The following is a 15382-nucleotide window of genomic DNA, read 5'->3' as shown; positions in this document are numbered from 1 at the left end:
GGAGGGGGCAGCCAACCAGTGGAGGAATTGACCCTGGACCCCGGTGGGACACTGCGGGGCCGAAGACGGTAGTCTTTCAAAGGAGGAAAGCAAACTAGGGAAGGGGAGGAGGGGGGATGACACAAGGGCGAGGTGGGTCCAATTGAACCGGAGGGGGGAGCTGGGACAGGTTCGGCTGGGTTCAGCCGGTTTGGTATGAGTGTGGAAAGGGTAGTTAAGTGGATAGGGGGGTGGGTATGTGGGTCGGGTCGATAGGGGCCAGGTTTAAGTGAGAAGGGACAAGGAGGGAACCACGTGGAGTGCTCAACGGGGTTATATGGGGAACAGGGGACTTCGATGGTGGTAGGTAAAAGCTAAAAAAAGGGGGGGGCTTGTAGCGTAGCTGTGGGGGGGCTGATGTTTAAGGTGAGATGCAGGGGGGTTCGCAGAGAGATGTTACAGATCTTCGTTGAGAATCAGCCTGGACTCCTGGGAAGCTGAAGAGACAGCGATAGCACAATCGTCATCAGGATCGAGGCTCATGAGGGCAACGAATCGGTTGTGGGCTGCGTCAGGAGAGCAGCGTGGTAGGTGGGCCTCGGGGAGCTTGCCATGAGAGGAGATCTCTGCAGGTTCCGGTGACTTCTCCGACGACGATTCCTTTGCTTTTTCGGGCCGTGAGGGGGGGTTTTGGAGTCGTCTGCCTCAGGCGCCATGGAGGCCATCATTGATTGTTCCACTGGCACAACCGTGATTGAGCCAGTCGAGTTATCTCCAGGAGCAGCGACAACATGAGAAGGACCAAGCAGGGGGATCTCAGGGACGGCGGAATCAGCAGCAAGCAGGGCAAGCGAAGCCTCAACAGGCAAAGCACCCGTGGCCGAAGACGAAGCAGGAAGGAGTTCTCCAGCTACCGGAGCAGACTGGGAAGAAGCCGAGGTATCCTTGGAGGGGTTAGGGTCTGGCACGCAGCTCTTCGAGGTGTGACCAAAGAGTTTGCAGACAGAGCAGTGGTGGGGCAGACCTTCATAGAGGACACATTGGGAGAAGGAGTGACCATCTTCTACCTGGATTGTGACGTAATCAGGAGGGGAGTCCTCAGCACTAAGCTCAACACAGATGCGAGCAAAGGAGAGGTGGTCCATTTTTTTGGTGCGCTCATCGGAGAAGAGGGGATTGCCGACGGTCGATCCGACGATGCTGAGACCAGAGGGGCACCAGTAATGGAAGGGGAGGCCAGGTAGGTTGATCCAAACGGGAATGGACTTGAGGTTAATCCTATTGAGGGGGGAACGATGATCCCATTGCTTGAGAAAGATCTGCTTCCTTCCAATCTGCCAGGGGCCACCTTCAAGAGCTCGGGCTTGGTCAGCTTCGTCGGAGAATCTGAAGATGAAAATCCCACTAGACAACAAGTAGATGAAAACAGTGCCAGCAGCTCGCCAATTCTTGAGAAGAGAGGACTTGACGATATGGTAAGGAGGACGGCTACCCAGGAAATGCCCCACAAGGCAGCACTGCCATTTGGAGATTTCTTCGCCGAGTAAACCTTTGGGACAGAAGCCAACTTTGGAGTCTTCTAGGGAGGTGGGTGGGACAAAATGGAGAGGATGTCTGGCAGGGGTTGCAGAGGTGCTACCGGAGAAGAAGGAGGTCCAAGGTTTAGCGACAGAGGTAGGACGGTCGGGAGCTGGGGTGGATGGGGGGGAGTTGGGAGGAAAATGGGAGGGAGGGTCAGAGAGGGGAGCAGGAGGGCAGGAAGCAGGGGAGCAGGCAGCGGTGGGGGCTGCCGGAGAAGGAGGGGGCATTCCCGGAACAGCCAAATTCAACTCCTCAGGCAGCGGTCATAAGGAGTTCATTCTTTTCTGGTAATTTGGTGGTGGTTTGTCATGCTGTTGTTACTTCTTCAGATTAACTGAACTCCTTAACCTCAAACAGAATATCCAGATTCTCTTTCATTTGTTAAACTTGAATATGGATTTGGTGCCTAATTAGCATAAATCCAAATATGATTACAGAAAAGAAGCTATATATTTATTGTAGGACGTACTGTGGTGTCATCTTTCTTTCTCTATTTTTATTTTTTATTACTCTAATAAGTTCTTTTAATTTAACTTTAGGTCTCAAGGTTAAATCTGTGAATCCACTGAAGAACAGACACATCTCACTGTCAGTAAGTTCACCTTCAGTCATGGAGCATGTCGTATCTGAAAGTGGAGCACAACCAGTTGAGCTACTTCATGGAGTTGAGGATGACTTTGGAGGTGTCATTGTAGACATGAAGGACCCCATGGATTCGGAGTCCTTTGTTGCTTCTCTTAGAGCTTCAATATCAAAATGGAGGCAAGAGGTGTTATTCCAATCAATTATCTTCTTTTTATGTGTATATATTTTGGTGAGTAGGGTAGTTTTTTTTTATTCAAGGACAAATTTGCAGCCTTTTCTTTTGGGTGAATAAAGTTGCAGCCTTATATATCCATTTATGAACCTTTCCCAATGGTTTGGCAAGATTGCTGGGAACTCATTAAGTTATAGGATAATATCTATATTTGGCCTCAAAATGAAGCAGTGACATTTGCTGAATTTTTAGCCTCTTTCCATTTTTGTACATCCTATTCCTTGAACTCTTCAAGTTTTCCCAGCTAGCCCTACTTTTAAGACAAAAACCGTGAGCCTTCTAGAGTCCATGGAGTGGATTTTTAATGCTTGTATAGCATTGAGAGAATCAATAGATACAACCACTTTCTAATCCCAAATCTACAAGTCGTTTGGAAAATGTTGAGAATACTCTACGTCTGAAAAATGCAAATTAACTATGCTTAAGCCATCCTATTTGTCCTATCCTCATGTTCCTCGATGACATTTCTTTTTTGCTATGAGCTCTTCCATAGTTCCATAGTGGTTCTGATTTGGGTCTGCACTAGCTAACTTTGATACCTTATGGCAAAAAAGAAAAGCTGATGAGTGCTGACCATGGCCTGATGATGAATTTAAAATGTGGTTAGATGCTGAACTTTATGTTTTAGTGACCTCCTTTTGAGTATTTGCACTGTGCTCATTTTGCACTTTAATGGTGGTCTTTCGACGCCAGTTTCACACAAGACAAGTGTATCATTGCATAGAAACAGTCTTCTTATTGTTTCCGCCAGCCCTTCACCCTCAAACTTTTGCAGCATCCAAGATATATTCTTGATGAAAGGGCAAAAGTTTCTGCTGACCATCCCTCTCCTTTTGATGATTCTGTGGGGTTGAACTGTTGAAGCTTCTGTGGACAAAGGCAGAGTTTGATGGCATCTTATGCCCTTCATAGAATTCTAGATTATAGAGAGTGCAACAAACTGTATTTGAAGATGGAATGATGCTAACTCCAAAGTGTCTACTGTCTAATAAAGCTTTAAAACTCTGCTCTATTGGGCATCAATAAGATATTGGATAAAGTGAGGTATGAAGAGTTCTAATATGGGTCAGCTTAGGCAAATCAAGAGGTCAGGGAACCCAAGTGAAATAAGCAATTTTAATACCATTAGGAAAGGACACAACCTTTATATTCCTGCCCACAGAAGGAATTTTGAATATTCTAGTGCTTGGAATGGTTTCAAGCTGAAAAGGATGAGGTTTAGTAAATTTTCCACAGATAATATTACTTATTAGGAGTTACATTTCTTTAAAAATAAAAAAAAAAAAAAATTGCAATCTGGAATTACAAGATTATAATTTAACTTCTTTCTTGAATTTGCATGCATAAGATGGTGTTAGACAATAGACTTCATGACTGGTCATACTGGTTTTGTTAATAGAAAGAATGTTGAAGATAAGGTTCTCTATGTAACGTCCAGGTTCGTTGTATCTGTATACTAGATAAGGCTTATGAGACAGCCCTAGCTAGCATACCTAATTTGTAATTCTTCATTCTCACTATAAATAAATGAAGGTCTCTGTCACTCTGACAAGCCATTTCACTCTCTCATTCTTCTCTAAATTCTTCTTGGTATCAGAGACCAATTCCATTTTTGGGATTTTTTTTCCTCTTGTTTGCGAAGGTCAGCCCTCCATAACACAGGCTTCGGTCTTCCAAGGCTGAGCATGGTCACTTAAGTCATGCCGCCTTCCCCATAACCACTGACCACTATTACCTCCGCCATGGCCATCAGGCCCATCAACACTGCCGTCACCAGGCCTCAAGTCCTTGACCACCAAGGGCTCCTGCCCCCTTCTTCGTCACCCGCAGGGGCCTCCAGCCTCCTTACCGCCGCTCGCAGGGCCCTCCTTGCTGCCACTCACAGTGGCCCACCAATCGCAGGGGCCTCTGCCCCCTTTTTCCGATGCTACCAGGGGCTTCTGCCCCATTGTCGCCACCAGCAGGGGCCTTCGCCCCTTTGTCATCGTTCCCAGGGGCCTCCCGCCCCCTCGCCGTCCCTCCAGGGGCTTTTTGCCCTGCTCCGCCATCATTTCCAGAGTCTTTCGCCCTCTGCCGACGCCTCCCAGGGCTCTCTGCCCCTCTGTCAACGTCTCTTAGGGCCTTCAGCCCTGTGTTGCTGCCCTATTGGGCCCTTTGCTCATCGCCATTGATGCCTTACACCTTTTGCCTCGATCTCCGTATATCATCAAGGCATATCAGGCCTCTCTCAGTTGCTGCCAGGCTCATCAATGCCTTTAATATCCTGCTGATGCTTCAATGCCTTGCTGCCTAATCATTCTTGGATATATATGCTGCTACCACACTCATTGACAGTTGGATTGATCATCCCCTATATGTTCAGTGAGTGATTTTTGGTCTTCTATACTTTTATTTCATCTCTGCAAATGGCGGAAAGTTCTGCAACCTCTAAAGGGGGAGTTGAGGGTAGTGTGGTGGGTCGTCTTGGAACCCATGGCCATAACCCTACTCTCCAGATAGGACCTACTAAGTTGAATGAGATTAACTATCTCATTTGGTCTTGGGCTTGCATGCTCACTATTCATGGCAATAATCTTTTGGGATACTTGAATGGTGATACTCCCAAATAATCTGAGATTGTGGTTGCTAATTCTTGGCTGGGGAATGATGCTCTTGCCATGTCTTTTTTATTAAATTCTGTGGAACCCACTATTAGCCCTAGTTTTGTTCTGTTGAACTCGGCAACAGAATTGTGGGATGCTGTCAAACACGCCTATGCACTGTCCAACAACTATGCTCAGATATATGAATTGTGTTGAGAAGTTCAAGAGACCACTTAGGAGGAGTTATCACTCCTTGCCTACTACTCCGCGCCTAACAATCTATGGCAACAGTTGAACTTCTACCACCTTGTTTCCATGTCTTGTACTGCTGATGCCAGTACCTTTTAGACAGAGGGCGAAATGGAACGACTGTATGACTTTCTCACAAGATTGAGCCCGGAGTATGATCAGATCCGAGTTCAGGTTCTCACCGTCACAAATTCCCCAATCTTCTTGAAGCTTATAATCTGGTTCAACATGAGGAGCGTCACCGATCAATTATGATGCCCACTATTGTTCCTGCTAGATCAGTCCTTGGTTCTACTCCTTAGCCATATTTGACTAAACCGGTTGGTCCTGGTAAAGAGTCGGTTAAATGTGATTATTGTGACTGCCCATATCACATTGATGAAACTTGTTGGAAGCTTCATGGTCGTTCTAAAGGAGGAGGATGTGGTGGGAAACAAGGTGCCATACACTCTCAAGCTCATGTGGCTGATACTACAGATGGTTCCTCTACAGTGGCTCCTCCTCCTTCATTGTTCTCTTCGGATCAGTTATTGGCTCTCCAACGTATGATGGCTCAAATGGGTACAGTTGTTCCTCCTACGACATCTTCCACCTTCGCTTCTCGTCTAGCCTAGTAAGGTATATTTCTTGCCTTGTCCCAATCTAGCTCTTCTTGCCTCTTGGATTCAGGAACCTCTGACCACATGACTAGTTCCTCAGACATGTTTCGTACACATATCCCTTATTCTAGTAAGGACAAAGTCCGAGTTGCTGGTGGTTCTCTTTCATCTATTTCTGGTAAAGACACTATCCCCTGTTCTCCCACCAACTCTTTATCGTCTGTCCTCCACGTCCCTAACCTATGTGCGAATTTACTTTCCATTTATCGCCTTGCTGTTGATGTTAACTACTATGTTCATTTTTATTCCACTCATTATGTGTTTCAGGATCTGGTGATGAGGGCAATGATTGGATATGATAGGGTGAGAGATGGACTCTATTACTTGGATCAAGAACTTCCTGCAACATCTCTTCTAGTCTCTGCACACACTCTTCGGGCTGATAGTCACCTTCACCAGTTACATCAATGGCTCCGCCGTTTGTGGCATCCTTCTTTTCCCATTTTGAATCGTTTGTTTCCTTGTTCAATAAGGCACTATCCTTAGGGATGTTTTACTTGTGATGTGTGTGAACTTGCTAAACACACTTGTTCTTATTTACCTAGTGATAATAAAAGTATTATTCCTTTTTCTATTATTCATTTTGACTTGTGGGGCCTTCTTGCACTGTTGCATAGGGTGGATACCGATGGTTTATGACTTTTATTGATAATTGCACTCGCTTAACTTGGGTTTACCTCCTTTAGACAAAATCTGAAGCCTATTCTTGTTTCCAATCCTTCCATAATATGGTGTGGACACAGTTTAATGCCCAGGTACGAGCCTTGTGAAGTGATAATGGAACAGAGTATATTGATGGTCCTTTTCTCAAGTATCTTGATGACCATGGCATTCTTTCCCAAACTTCTTATATCCGAACTCCCGAGCAAAATGGTATCCTCGAACGGAAAAATTGGCACCTCCTCGAAGTTGCCCGGTCTATTATGTTCACCACCAATGTTTCAAAATTTTATTGGGGTGACGCAGTTCTTATCGTTGCCTTCCTCATCAACTGGGAATCTTCCACTGTTATGACGTTAAAACTCCAGTGAGGCAGCTTCTTGTGATGTAGACAAGCTGATGTTTGGCAAGCAATATGCTAGGAGTAAGCATAAGAAGAGGGTTGGTTCACTTGATCAATTGGTGGACCAACCCATTGGGCCATAGGGCCAACTAGCCTAGCTGGGCCAATAATGTGGGTCAGAACCAACATCATAGGCCCAAGTATTATTGGTCTTAATGGGCTTAGCTTAGACTTAAGACTAAGGCCCAACCTATATGTAAAAAATTGATGCAAGTTGGGTTTGGTCAATCTTCGTTATTATATTGTAAGATTAGAGCATGTGTTATGTGCGGGTGTTAGGTGGAGAGTTGGTGGAAACTTTCTCAATAAAGGAGTTCCTATTGTCAAAGGGGAGGCTCCATTGTCAAAAGGAGGGGCTCCATTGTCAAAGGGAGGTTTTTTTTATCAAAGTTAGGTAAATGTTTGGTGACTGTGTTAGTAGTTTGTCTATTCTCTTCAAGAAGAAGGACAACAACATGAATGAAGAGTTTATTTGCTTTTGTGCAATGTTATTATCCTGGTGAGAGGATGAAGGGTTGAGAGAGCTGAAACCCTTATTCCCCTCTCTATTCCTATCTTCTATCTTGTCTTCTATCTATCCTATCTTCTTCTTCAACCCCTACTCGATCCCCTGCTGTTCCAGCTATTGTATGACTGCAAACAACTGTTGCTGCTACTCTTGTAAAGTTCTAGAATCCATCTAAATCATCCACAAAACGTGCTATTGTTGCACAGAGGCATTGAAGGACATCTACCACCTGCGGCTACATCATTCCCTTAATTTCTGTTGCTGAATCGAAATCTTTGATTCAACAACCTTTCACCTGTATTGGGCTTTGGCTTTATAGGGATCTTGGCTGCAATTGATCTCCCGCACTGTTTCGAGGTCGAGTTTGCATTATCCTAACCCTGCTTTTGACTCTCACCTTCCTCCCCAGTCTTTGGTTATGTCTGCCTTGCCCACAACTCCTCTCCTACTTGTTCTAAGTTAGACCCTCAGGTCTTCCGGTGTATTTTTCTTGGGTACCCCACCTTACAAAAAGGGGTACCGGTGCTATCATCCTCCTTCTCGGAAACTGTTTGTCACGATGGATGTTATGTTACCTTTATGAGGATGAACCTTTCTATCCGACATTTCTTCAGGGGGAGAAAAATCTTAAGGAAGAAATGTCTCCAAGTGAAAGTTCTCCAAATCCTTTTATCATTAATATTGTTCCTATTCAAGGGGAGAGTGTTTAGGAAAACACTCTGACTAGTGGAAAAGCGCTCATTACTTATTCTCGACGCCAAAAGAAAGTTGCTCCTACCTTACCATGTCCTTCTGCGCCTTCTGAATCAACTCTTGAGCACAAAATAGGTCACAATTTTTCTTTTCCATCCAATGCTGATCTTCCTATTGTTGTTAGAAAGGGTGTTAGATCCTACACCCAACACCCCATTTTTTAATTTTATTTCCTATGAATCCTTGTCTCCCACCTATCGGGCTTTTGTTTCTTCATTGTGCTTTGTGTCTATTTCACAGGGCTGGAAAGAAGCTTTATCAGACCCAAATGGAAGGCTGCCATGATAGAGAAAATGTAGGCTTGGAAGAAAATGATATTGGGAGTTTGTTCCTTGTCCTAAGGGAAAGAAACCAGTTGAGTGCAAGTGGGTGTTCACTGTGAAACAAAATGCAGATGGGACCATTGCACGATATAAGGCAAGACTGGTTGCCAAGGGATTCACTCAGACCTATGACATCAATTATTAGGATACTTTTGCCTTAGTTGCAAAAATGAATTCTGTTCGAGCTATGTTGTCATGTTTTCATGTGCTGCAAACCTTGGATGGAATCTTCATCAACTAGATGTAAAGAATGCCTTCGTTAATGGTGATCTCGAAGAAGAAGTTTACATGGACATCCCTCCTAGTTTTGGGTCATCAACTACAACTGGCAAAGTATGCAGACTCAGGAAATCACTCTATGGCCTGAAACAATCACCTCTTGCTTGGTTTGGCAGGTTTTAGAAAGCTATGTAGAATTTTGGTTTCAAACAGAGTAATGCTGACCATACCTTGTTTCTCAAACACAAGGATGACAAAGTCACAGTCCTTATTGTTTATGTGGATGATATAGTGATCATTGGTGATGATGAGGCAATTTCTCACTTTTAAAGACTCAATTGGCAGCTGAGTTTGAGACTTAAGGACTTAGGATAACTCAAATATTTCCTAGGGATTGAAGTAGTCCATTCCAGCAAAGGGATCTTCATTTCCCAAAGGAAGTACGTCCTAGACCTTCTTGAAGGAACAAAGATGTTTGGTTGTAAGCCTGCTGAGTGTCTCATTGAAGTTAACCACCAACTTAGCAGCACAAGTGGTGACTCTGTAGATAAAGAGAGATATCAGTGTCTTGTAGGGAGGCTCATCTATCTTTCTCACACCAGGCCGGATATTGCCTATGCTGTTTCCTACACAATCCGAAGGCTGTTCACCTTTAGGTAGTATACAAATTCTATGTTATTTAAAGTCAGCTCCAAGAAAAGCTACCTTGTTCTCAAACAATGGAAGTCTGAATTTAGAATCCTCTATAGAATTTTATGGTATTTAAAGTCAGCTCTAGGAAAAGGTATATTGTTCTCAAACAATGGAAGTCTGAAGTTAGAATCCTTTACCGATGCTGACTGGGCTGGCTCTATTGATGACCATTGCTCCACTTTAGGTTACTATACCTTCCTTGGAGGATATCTAGTTACTTAGCGAAGCAAGAAACAATTCGTAGTTTCCAAATCCAGTGCCGAGGCCGAATACAGGGCAATGGCACCTAAGAAACCTATGAGGCTCTACTATGACAATAAATCTGCGCTCAGTATAGCTTATAATCCAGTTCAGCATGACAGAACTAAGCATGTTGAGATTGATCGACACTTCATCATGGAGAAAATTGAAGATGGTCTAATCGGCACCCCATTTGTTACCACTGAGAACTAATTGGTAAATGTTTTCACTAGGCGCTTATCTGTTAAGTCCTTCCATCCTATTGTTTCCAAGTTGGGCATGCGAGACACAACTTGAGGGGGAGTGTTGAAGATAAGGTTCTCTATGTAATGTCCAGGTTCATTGTATTTGTATTCTAGATAAGGCCTATGAGTCAGTCCTAGCTAGCACACCTTATTTGTAATTCTCCTTTCTCACAATAAATAAATGAAGGACTCTGTTACTCTGACAAGCCATTATACTTTGTTAGCAAAACAGAAAAATAAGAATGGCTTGAGTGAGTAATGTGGTCATTCACCCCTTTTACTTATAGCTTTCAGTAAGAGGGCAGAATTACAAATATGTCCCTGCATAGCCGACTATGTTGGCTATGGGGAAAATAGAGAAAATACCCAAATTACCCTTAATGGGTTACATAACTCAACACTCCCCCTTAAGTTGGTGCATAGATATTGTACATGCCCAACTTGACTAAATTAGGATGAAACAACTTTCCACTTAGCCCTTTGGTGAAGACATCAGCAAGTTGATCACCGGACTTCACAAAAGGTATACAAATCTACCTACTCTCTAACTTCTCCTTAATGAAGTGTCTGTCAATCTCCACATGCTTGGTACGGTCATGCTGCACTGGATTGTGGGCAATGCTGATTGCTACTTTGTTGTCATAGTACAACATCATTGGAAGATGAACAGAATCACTAATATCTTGGAGTAAACTCTGAAGCCACAAAAGTTCACATATGCCGTGGGCCATAGCACGAAACCCAGCTTCAGAACTGGATCTTGCCACATCATTTTGTTTTTTTACTTCGCCACGTGACAAGGTTGCCTCCTACAAAAGTACAATAACTTGAAGTGGATTTCCTGTCAGGATCATGGTACAAAATTTCGTGATATGTCGCCGAAATTTCGGTAATTTCGACACTACCGAGACGAGATGGGCTTCCGAAATGAAAAAAGTTCAAATTTCGGTATATTTCGTAGAAATACTGTGTATTGAGCAGTATATTTCGGTAAATTTCGTAGAAATACTTTGTGTATTGAGTATTGAACTATTGACTATTATGAAGTTTATGAGTTATGACTTATGCACTTATGACTTTATGAGTTTAAACTAAAGGCTACATTTGACTTTATTTTTGTTTCATTACTTTGTTTAAATTTCTTATTATGTCTTTTAGTACTTAAACAATATGTATTTAACTATTTTATACAACATGGTTTGACCATATATAGTCGATCAAGGGTGCAAACCCAAAACCCCACTTTGAGTTCATTTTTTTTGCAATATGAAGGTTTAAATGTGTTTATTTCGCTTAAATAAGGGTGTGCATGAAGAATTAGGCCTAGATATGGCCAAATACCCACCGAGATGGACTCCCAAAATATTGCAGAAAAATGCAATATTTCGGCGAAATTTCGCCAAATTTCAGATATTTCGAATATCTCGGTAGGCCCGAGGTACCGTTATATTGCTTGATATAGTACTATGGTCAGGATTACCACCCCAGTCAGCATCTGTGTAAGCCTTAATGCGCAGATGATTATGCGGAGACAGGAGAATCCCTTTTCCTGGAGCTGACTTCAAGTAATGGAGAATACGAAGAACAACAGCCATATGAGTGGAGTCGGGATCATGCATGAATTGACTGACCAAGCTTACTGCAAATGCATTGTCCGGTCTAGTGTGGGAGAGATAAATTAATTTTCCCACCAATCGTTGATATCGACCCTTATCAACCGGATCGCCATCTTTCTCTTGCAGACAAGTAGTAGCTTCCAAAGGGGTGTCACATGGATGACATCCTAACAAACCAGTCTCTGAGAGTAGGTCTAGAACATACTTCCTTTGGGAGAGAAAAATGCCTTTGAGAGAATGGGCAACTTCAATCCCAAGAAAGTACCTGAGCTGTCCTAGATCTTTTATTTCAAATTCTCGTCCCAAGAAAGTCTTCAGGTGAGAAACTTCATCTGCATCATTACCAATCACAACTATGTTATCGACATAGACTATAAGAAGAGTGACCTTATCTCCATTTCGCTTGATGAACAAGGTGTGATCAACATTACTCTGTTTGTATCCTACAGAGATCATTGCTTTATGGAACCTGCCAAACCAAGCCCGAGGAGATTGCTTCAGCCCATATAATGCCCGCTTCAGCCTACAAACCTTCCCACGAGTCTTGTCACAAGAAAAGTTTGGAAGAACCTCCATATAAACCTCCTCTTCCAGCTCTCCATGAAGGAATGTATTTTTTACATCCAATTGCTGCAAATCCCAGCCTAGATTGACAGCATAAGATAGCAGAACCCGAACAGTATTCAACTTTGCAACTGGGGCAGATGTCTCCTGATAGTCGATCCTATAAGTCTGGGTAAAGTTCTTGGCCACAAGTTTGGCCTTGTATTTATCTACTGTCCCATCCATCTTCTGCTTGATAACAAATACCCACTTACAGCTGACTGGTTTCTTGCCCAAAGGAAGAACCACTAGCTCCTAAGTCTCATTTTTGGATAAGGCATTCATCTCTTCCATCATGGCTGCTTTCTACTTTGGATCTGTAATCGCCTCCTGCCATTTCTGAGGAATAGAAACAGAGGAAAGAGATGACACAAATGCACGATAGGAAGAAGACAAAGAATCATAGGAAACAACAATGGAGATGGGATATTGGGTACAAGACCTAACGCCTTTACGAACAGCAATAGGCAAGTCAAGAGAAGGATCCTTACCAGGTAATGAAGCAGAGTCTGGATCTGGATCAAGATCTGACGATTGGAGAAGAGGTACAGTAGTGGTAATCTCAACTTGCTCTTTGTGCTTCCGAGTATAGACTTTATCAACAGGAATCTCTCTCACAGGTCTACGCTCCCCCTGAATAGGAATCAAACTCGAGACTGAAGTTGGAGGCTTTGGAGAAGAAGGCTCCCCATGAATAGGAGCTGGAAGGATAGAAGACCACATCTTCAAAACTTGGATCATGCTCCCCCTGAAGAGGTGGCTAAGAATAATACGCCAGGGATTCATGGAAGACGATATCCATAGTAACAAAGGTATGCCGAGTGGGCGGGTGATAACACTTGTATCTTTTCTGGGTGTCAGAGTAACCCAAAAAGATACACCGAATGCTCCTAGGATCTAGTTTGCCATGGGGGTGATGGTTGCGAGCATAACAGACAACCAAATATTTGGGAGGCACCACAAAAGAGGAAGAATCCTGGAGAAGATCAATAGGTGCACAACCATCAAATACACGGGTAGGCATTCTATTAATGAGGTAGGCAGTGGTGAGGATAGCATCGCTCCAATAGTGGGGAGGAACTAGCCGGGCAAACATAATGGTCCGAGCTACTTCAAGAAGATGTTGGTTTTTTCTCTTAGCCACGCCATTCTGGGTAGGAGTATCGACACAACTAGTCTGATGAATGATTCCATTTTCATCCAAATAATTCTAGAACTGTCCCTCCATGTATTCTCTACCTTTATTATGCCTCAGAATTTTTAATGTGGCACCGAACTGGGTCTGAACCATACGATGAAAGTGCTGAAAACAACGAAAAAACTCACTTTGTGCTGCATCATGTACACCCAAGTGGTCCTAGTAAAGCAGTCAATAAAGGAAACAAACCATCTATGGCCAGAAATTGAAACATGACGGGCAGGGCCCCACACATCAGTATGAACTAAAGCAAATGGAGAAACACTTCTTTTATTTAATGGAGAATAAGTTGAACGAGCTTGCTTGGCCAAAACACATGCCTCACATAATAACTCATCTGGTTTACAAATTCGAAGTGGAGGGTGACCAAGCCGACTATGCCATAGATGGAGATCTGGAGAAGTGACTGAATGTAACGGATGAACCAGAGGTGAAGCGGACAAAAGAGAAGTCGAACCCGTGTCGAGTAGGTAGAGACCACCATGTACCTTCACCCCCAATCGTGTTGCCTACCACCAGATCCTGTATGACACAATAAGAGGGAAAGAAGGTTATTTTGTAGTTTAAATCTTTGGCCAGACTACTAACAGAAAGAATATTAGTAGAAAAAGAGGGAACATGCAAACCAGAATTTAATGTAAGGGTAGGAGAGCAGCGAATGGAACCCTTTCCATGAATAGGAGAAAGAAAACCATTAGCCACTCGAACAGTATCTTTTCCAGAAGAAGGAGAATAATGGTGAAATACATGTGAGGAACCGGTCATGTGGTCAGTAGCATTGGAGTCTATTATCCAAGGACTGGAGATAGCCGATGCACAATGACTACCGACCGGAATACCTGAGGCAAAGTAAGAACCAGAAGGGGCAGCAAGTGCAGATGCCGTAGAAGGTGCAGCGGAAGATGTCTGAAGCATGCGACGGAAAGCCAGTAGTTCATCTTGAGTAAGACCAGTGTCAGTAGAAGGGGCTGCAACAGCAGGAGCAGCAGATTCAGTAAGATTAGCCTTTCGGTTTGGGCTTCCCTCGGCCTCGTTTCGCCTCAAAATCAGCAGGCTTCCCATGTAATTTCCAGCATTGGGCCTTGGTATGATAGGGTTTGTGGCAGTGTTCACACTTGACAAGCTCTTTGGAGGCAGCATTACCACCATCAGTAATGGTAATGGAAGTGGGCTGGAAGTGGTCTGTAGGACAGAGTGATCAACAGTAGGAGTATGCAACATAGCAGCCTGATGAGTCTCCTCTGTATGAACCAAAGCAAATGACTGCTCTAGTGTGGAAAGGGAGGGCGGCTAAGCACTTGCACTCGAATAGGGTCATACTCCATATTCAGACCTGCTAAGAAGTCATATACACGGATTTTGTCGATGTGTTTACGATAGGCAGCAATATCAGTAGCCGTAGAGGGCTGATAGTCGGAGTAATGATCCAATTGCTGCCACAAACTTTTGAGAGCTGCATAGTACGCAGATACGGACAGCTCCTTCTGAGTGGTGTCATGGGCCTTCTTGCGAATCTCATACTCCTAAGCATCATTCCCAACACGTCCATAAGCCTCCTTGGCAACACTCCAGATTTGATGGGCTGTTTCCAGAAATAAAAAATTGTCGGACAGGTCTGGTTGCATAGAGTGGATCGAATAGGACTTCACCATAGCATCATGAGACATCCACTTCTCTTGCAGAGAACCAGGATCAGCAGGCATGGGGTTAGTCCCAAGGGTATGGCCAGTAAGCCCACGACCAGCAATGGTCAAATAGGTGGTCCGAGACCACTTGAGGTAGTTGGTACCATCAAGCTTGATAGGAGCAGCAACGGGAAGGAAATCTGTCCGTGGCTGTCCATCACCCCCAGAAGTTGCAGAAGAAGTGTCGGGGCCAGTCATACTTGCAGCCAACTAAACTTGAAGAAACAATGAAAGGTGTAGCCAGCCAAGAAGAACAAATATGGAATCGATAGGAAACTCCAGAGGCTGAAATTGATCCAAATAGGAAACTCCAGAAGCTGAAATCGATCCAAATAGGGAAGGCAACCTATTGGGGCCAGATAAAAACTC

The 15382-nt window shown here is 43.8% G+C and overlaps 1 protein-coding gene across 4 annotated transcripts in view; it reads left to right on the top strand.

Annotated features, from left to right (window-relative positions):
* Positions 1 to 15382, top strand: part of LOC122643044 (nudix hydrolase 2-like) — a 57943-nt gene that overhangs the window by 13478 nt on the left and 29083 nt on the right. For 3 of the 4 annotated variants that reach the window (XM_043836672.1, XM_043836673.1, XM_043836671.1), the window contains one exon: positions 2100 to 2329. The exons of the other annotated variant lie outside the window; for it this stretch is intronic. In XM_043836672.1, coding sequence (XP_043692607.1) covers positions 2100 to 2329 — 230 coding nt within the window. The remainder of the gene's footprint in view (positions 1 to 2099; positions 2330 to 15382) is intronic. 4 annotated transcript variants of the gene reach the window in all.

This window comes from Telopea speciosissima, chromosome 10 (assembly GCF_018873765.1).
Source record: "Telopea speciosissima isolate NSW1024214 ecotype Mountain lineage chromosome 10, Tspe_v1, whole genome shotgun sequence".
Lineage (NCBI taxonomy): Eukaryota > Viridiplantae > Streptophyta > Magnoliopsida > Proteales > Proteaceae > Telopea > Telopea speciosissima.
Note: the sequence above shows the minus strand (reverse complement) of the source record. Positions and strands in the feature narration are given on the sequence as shown.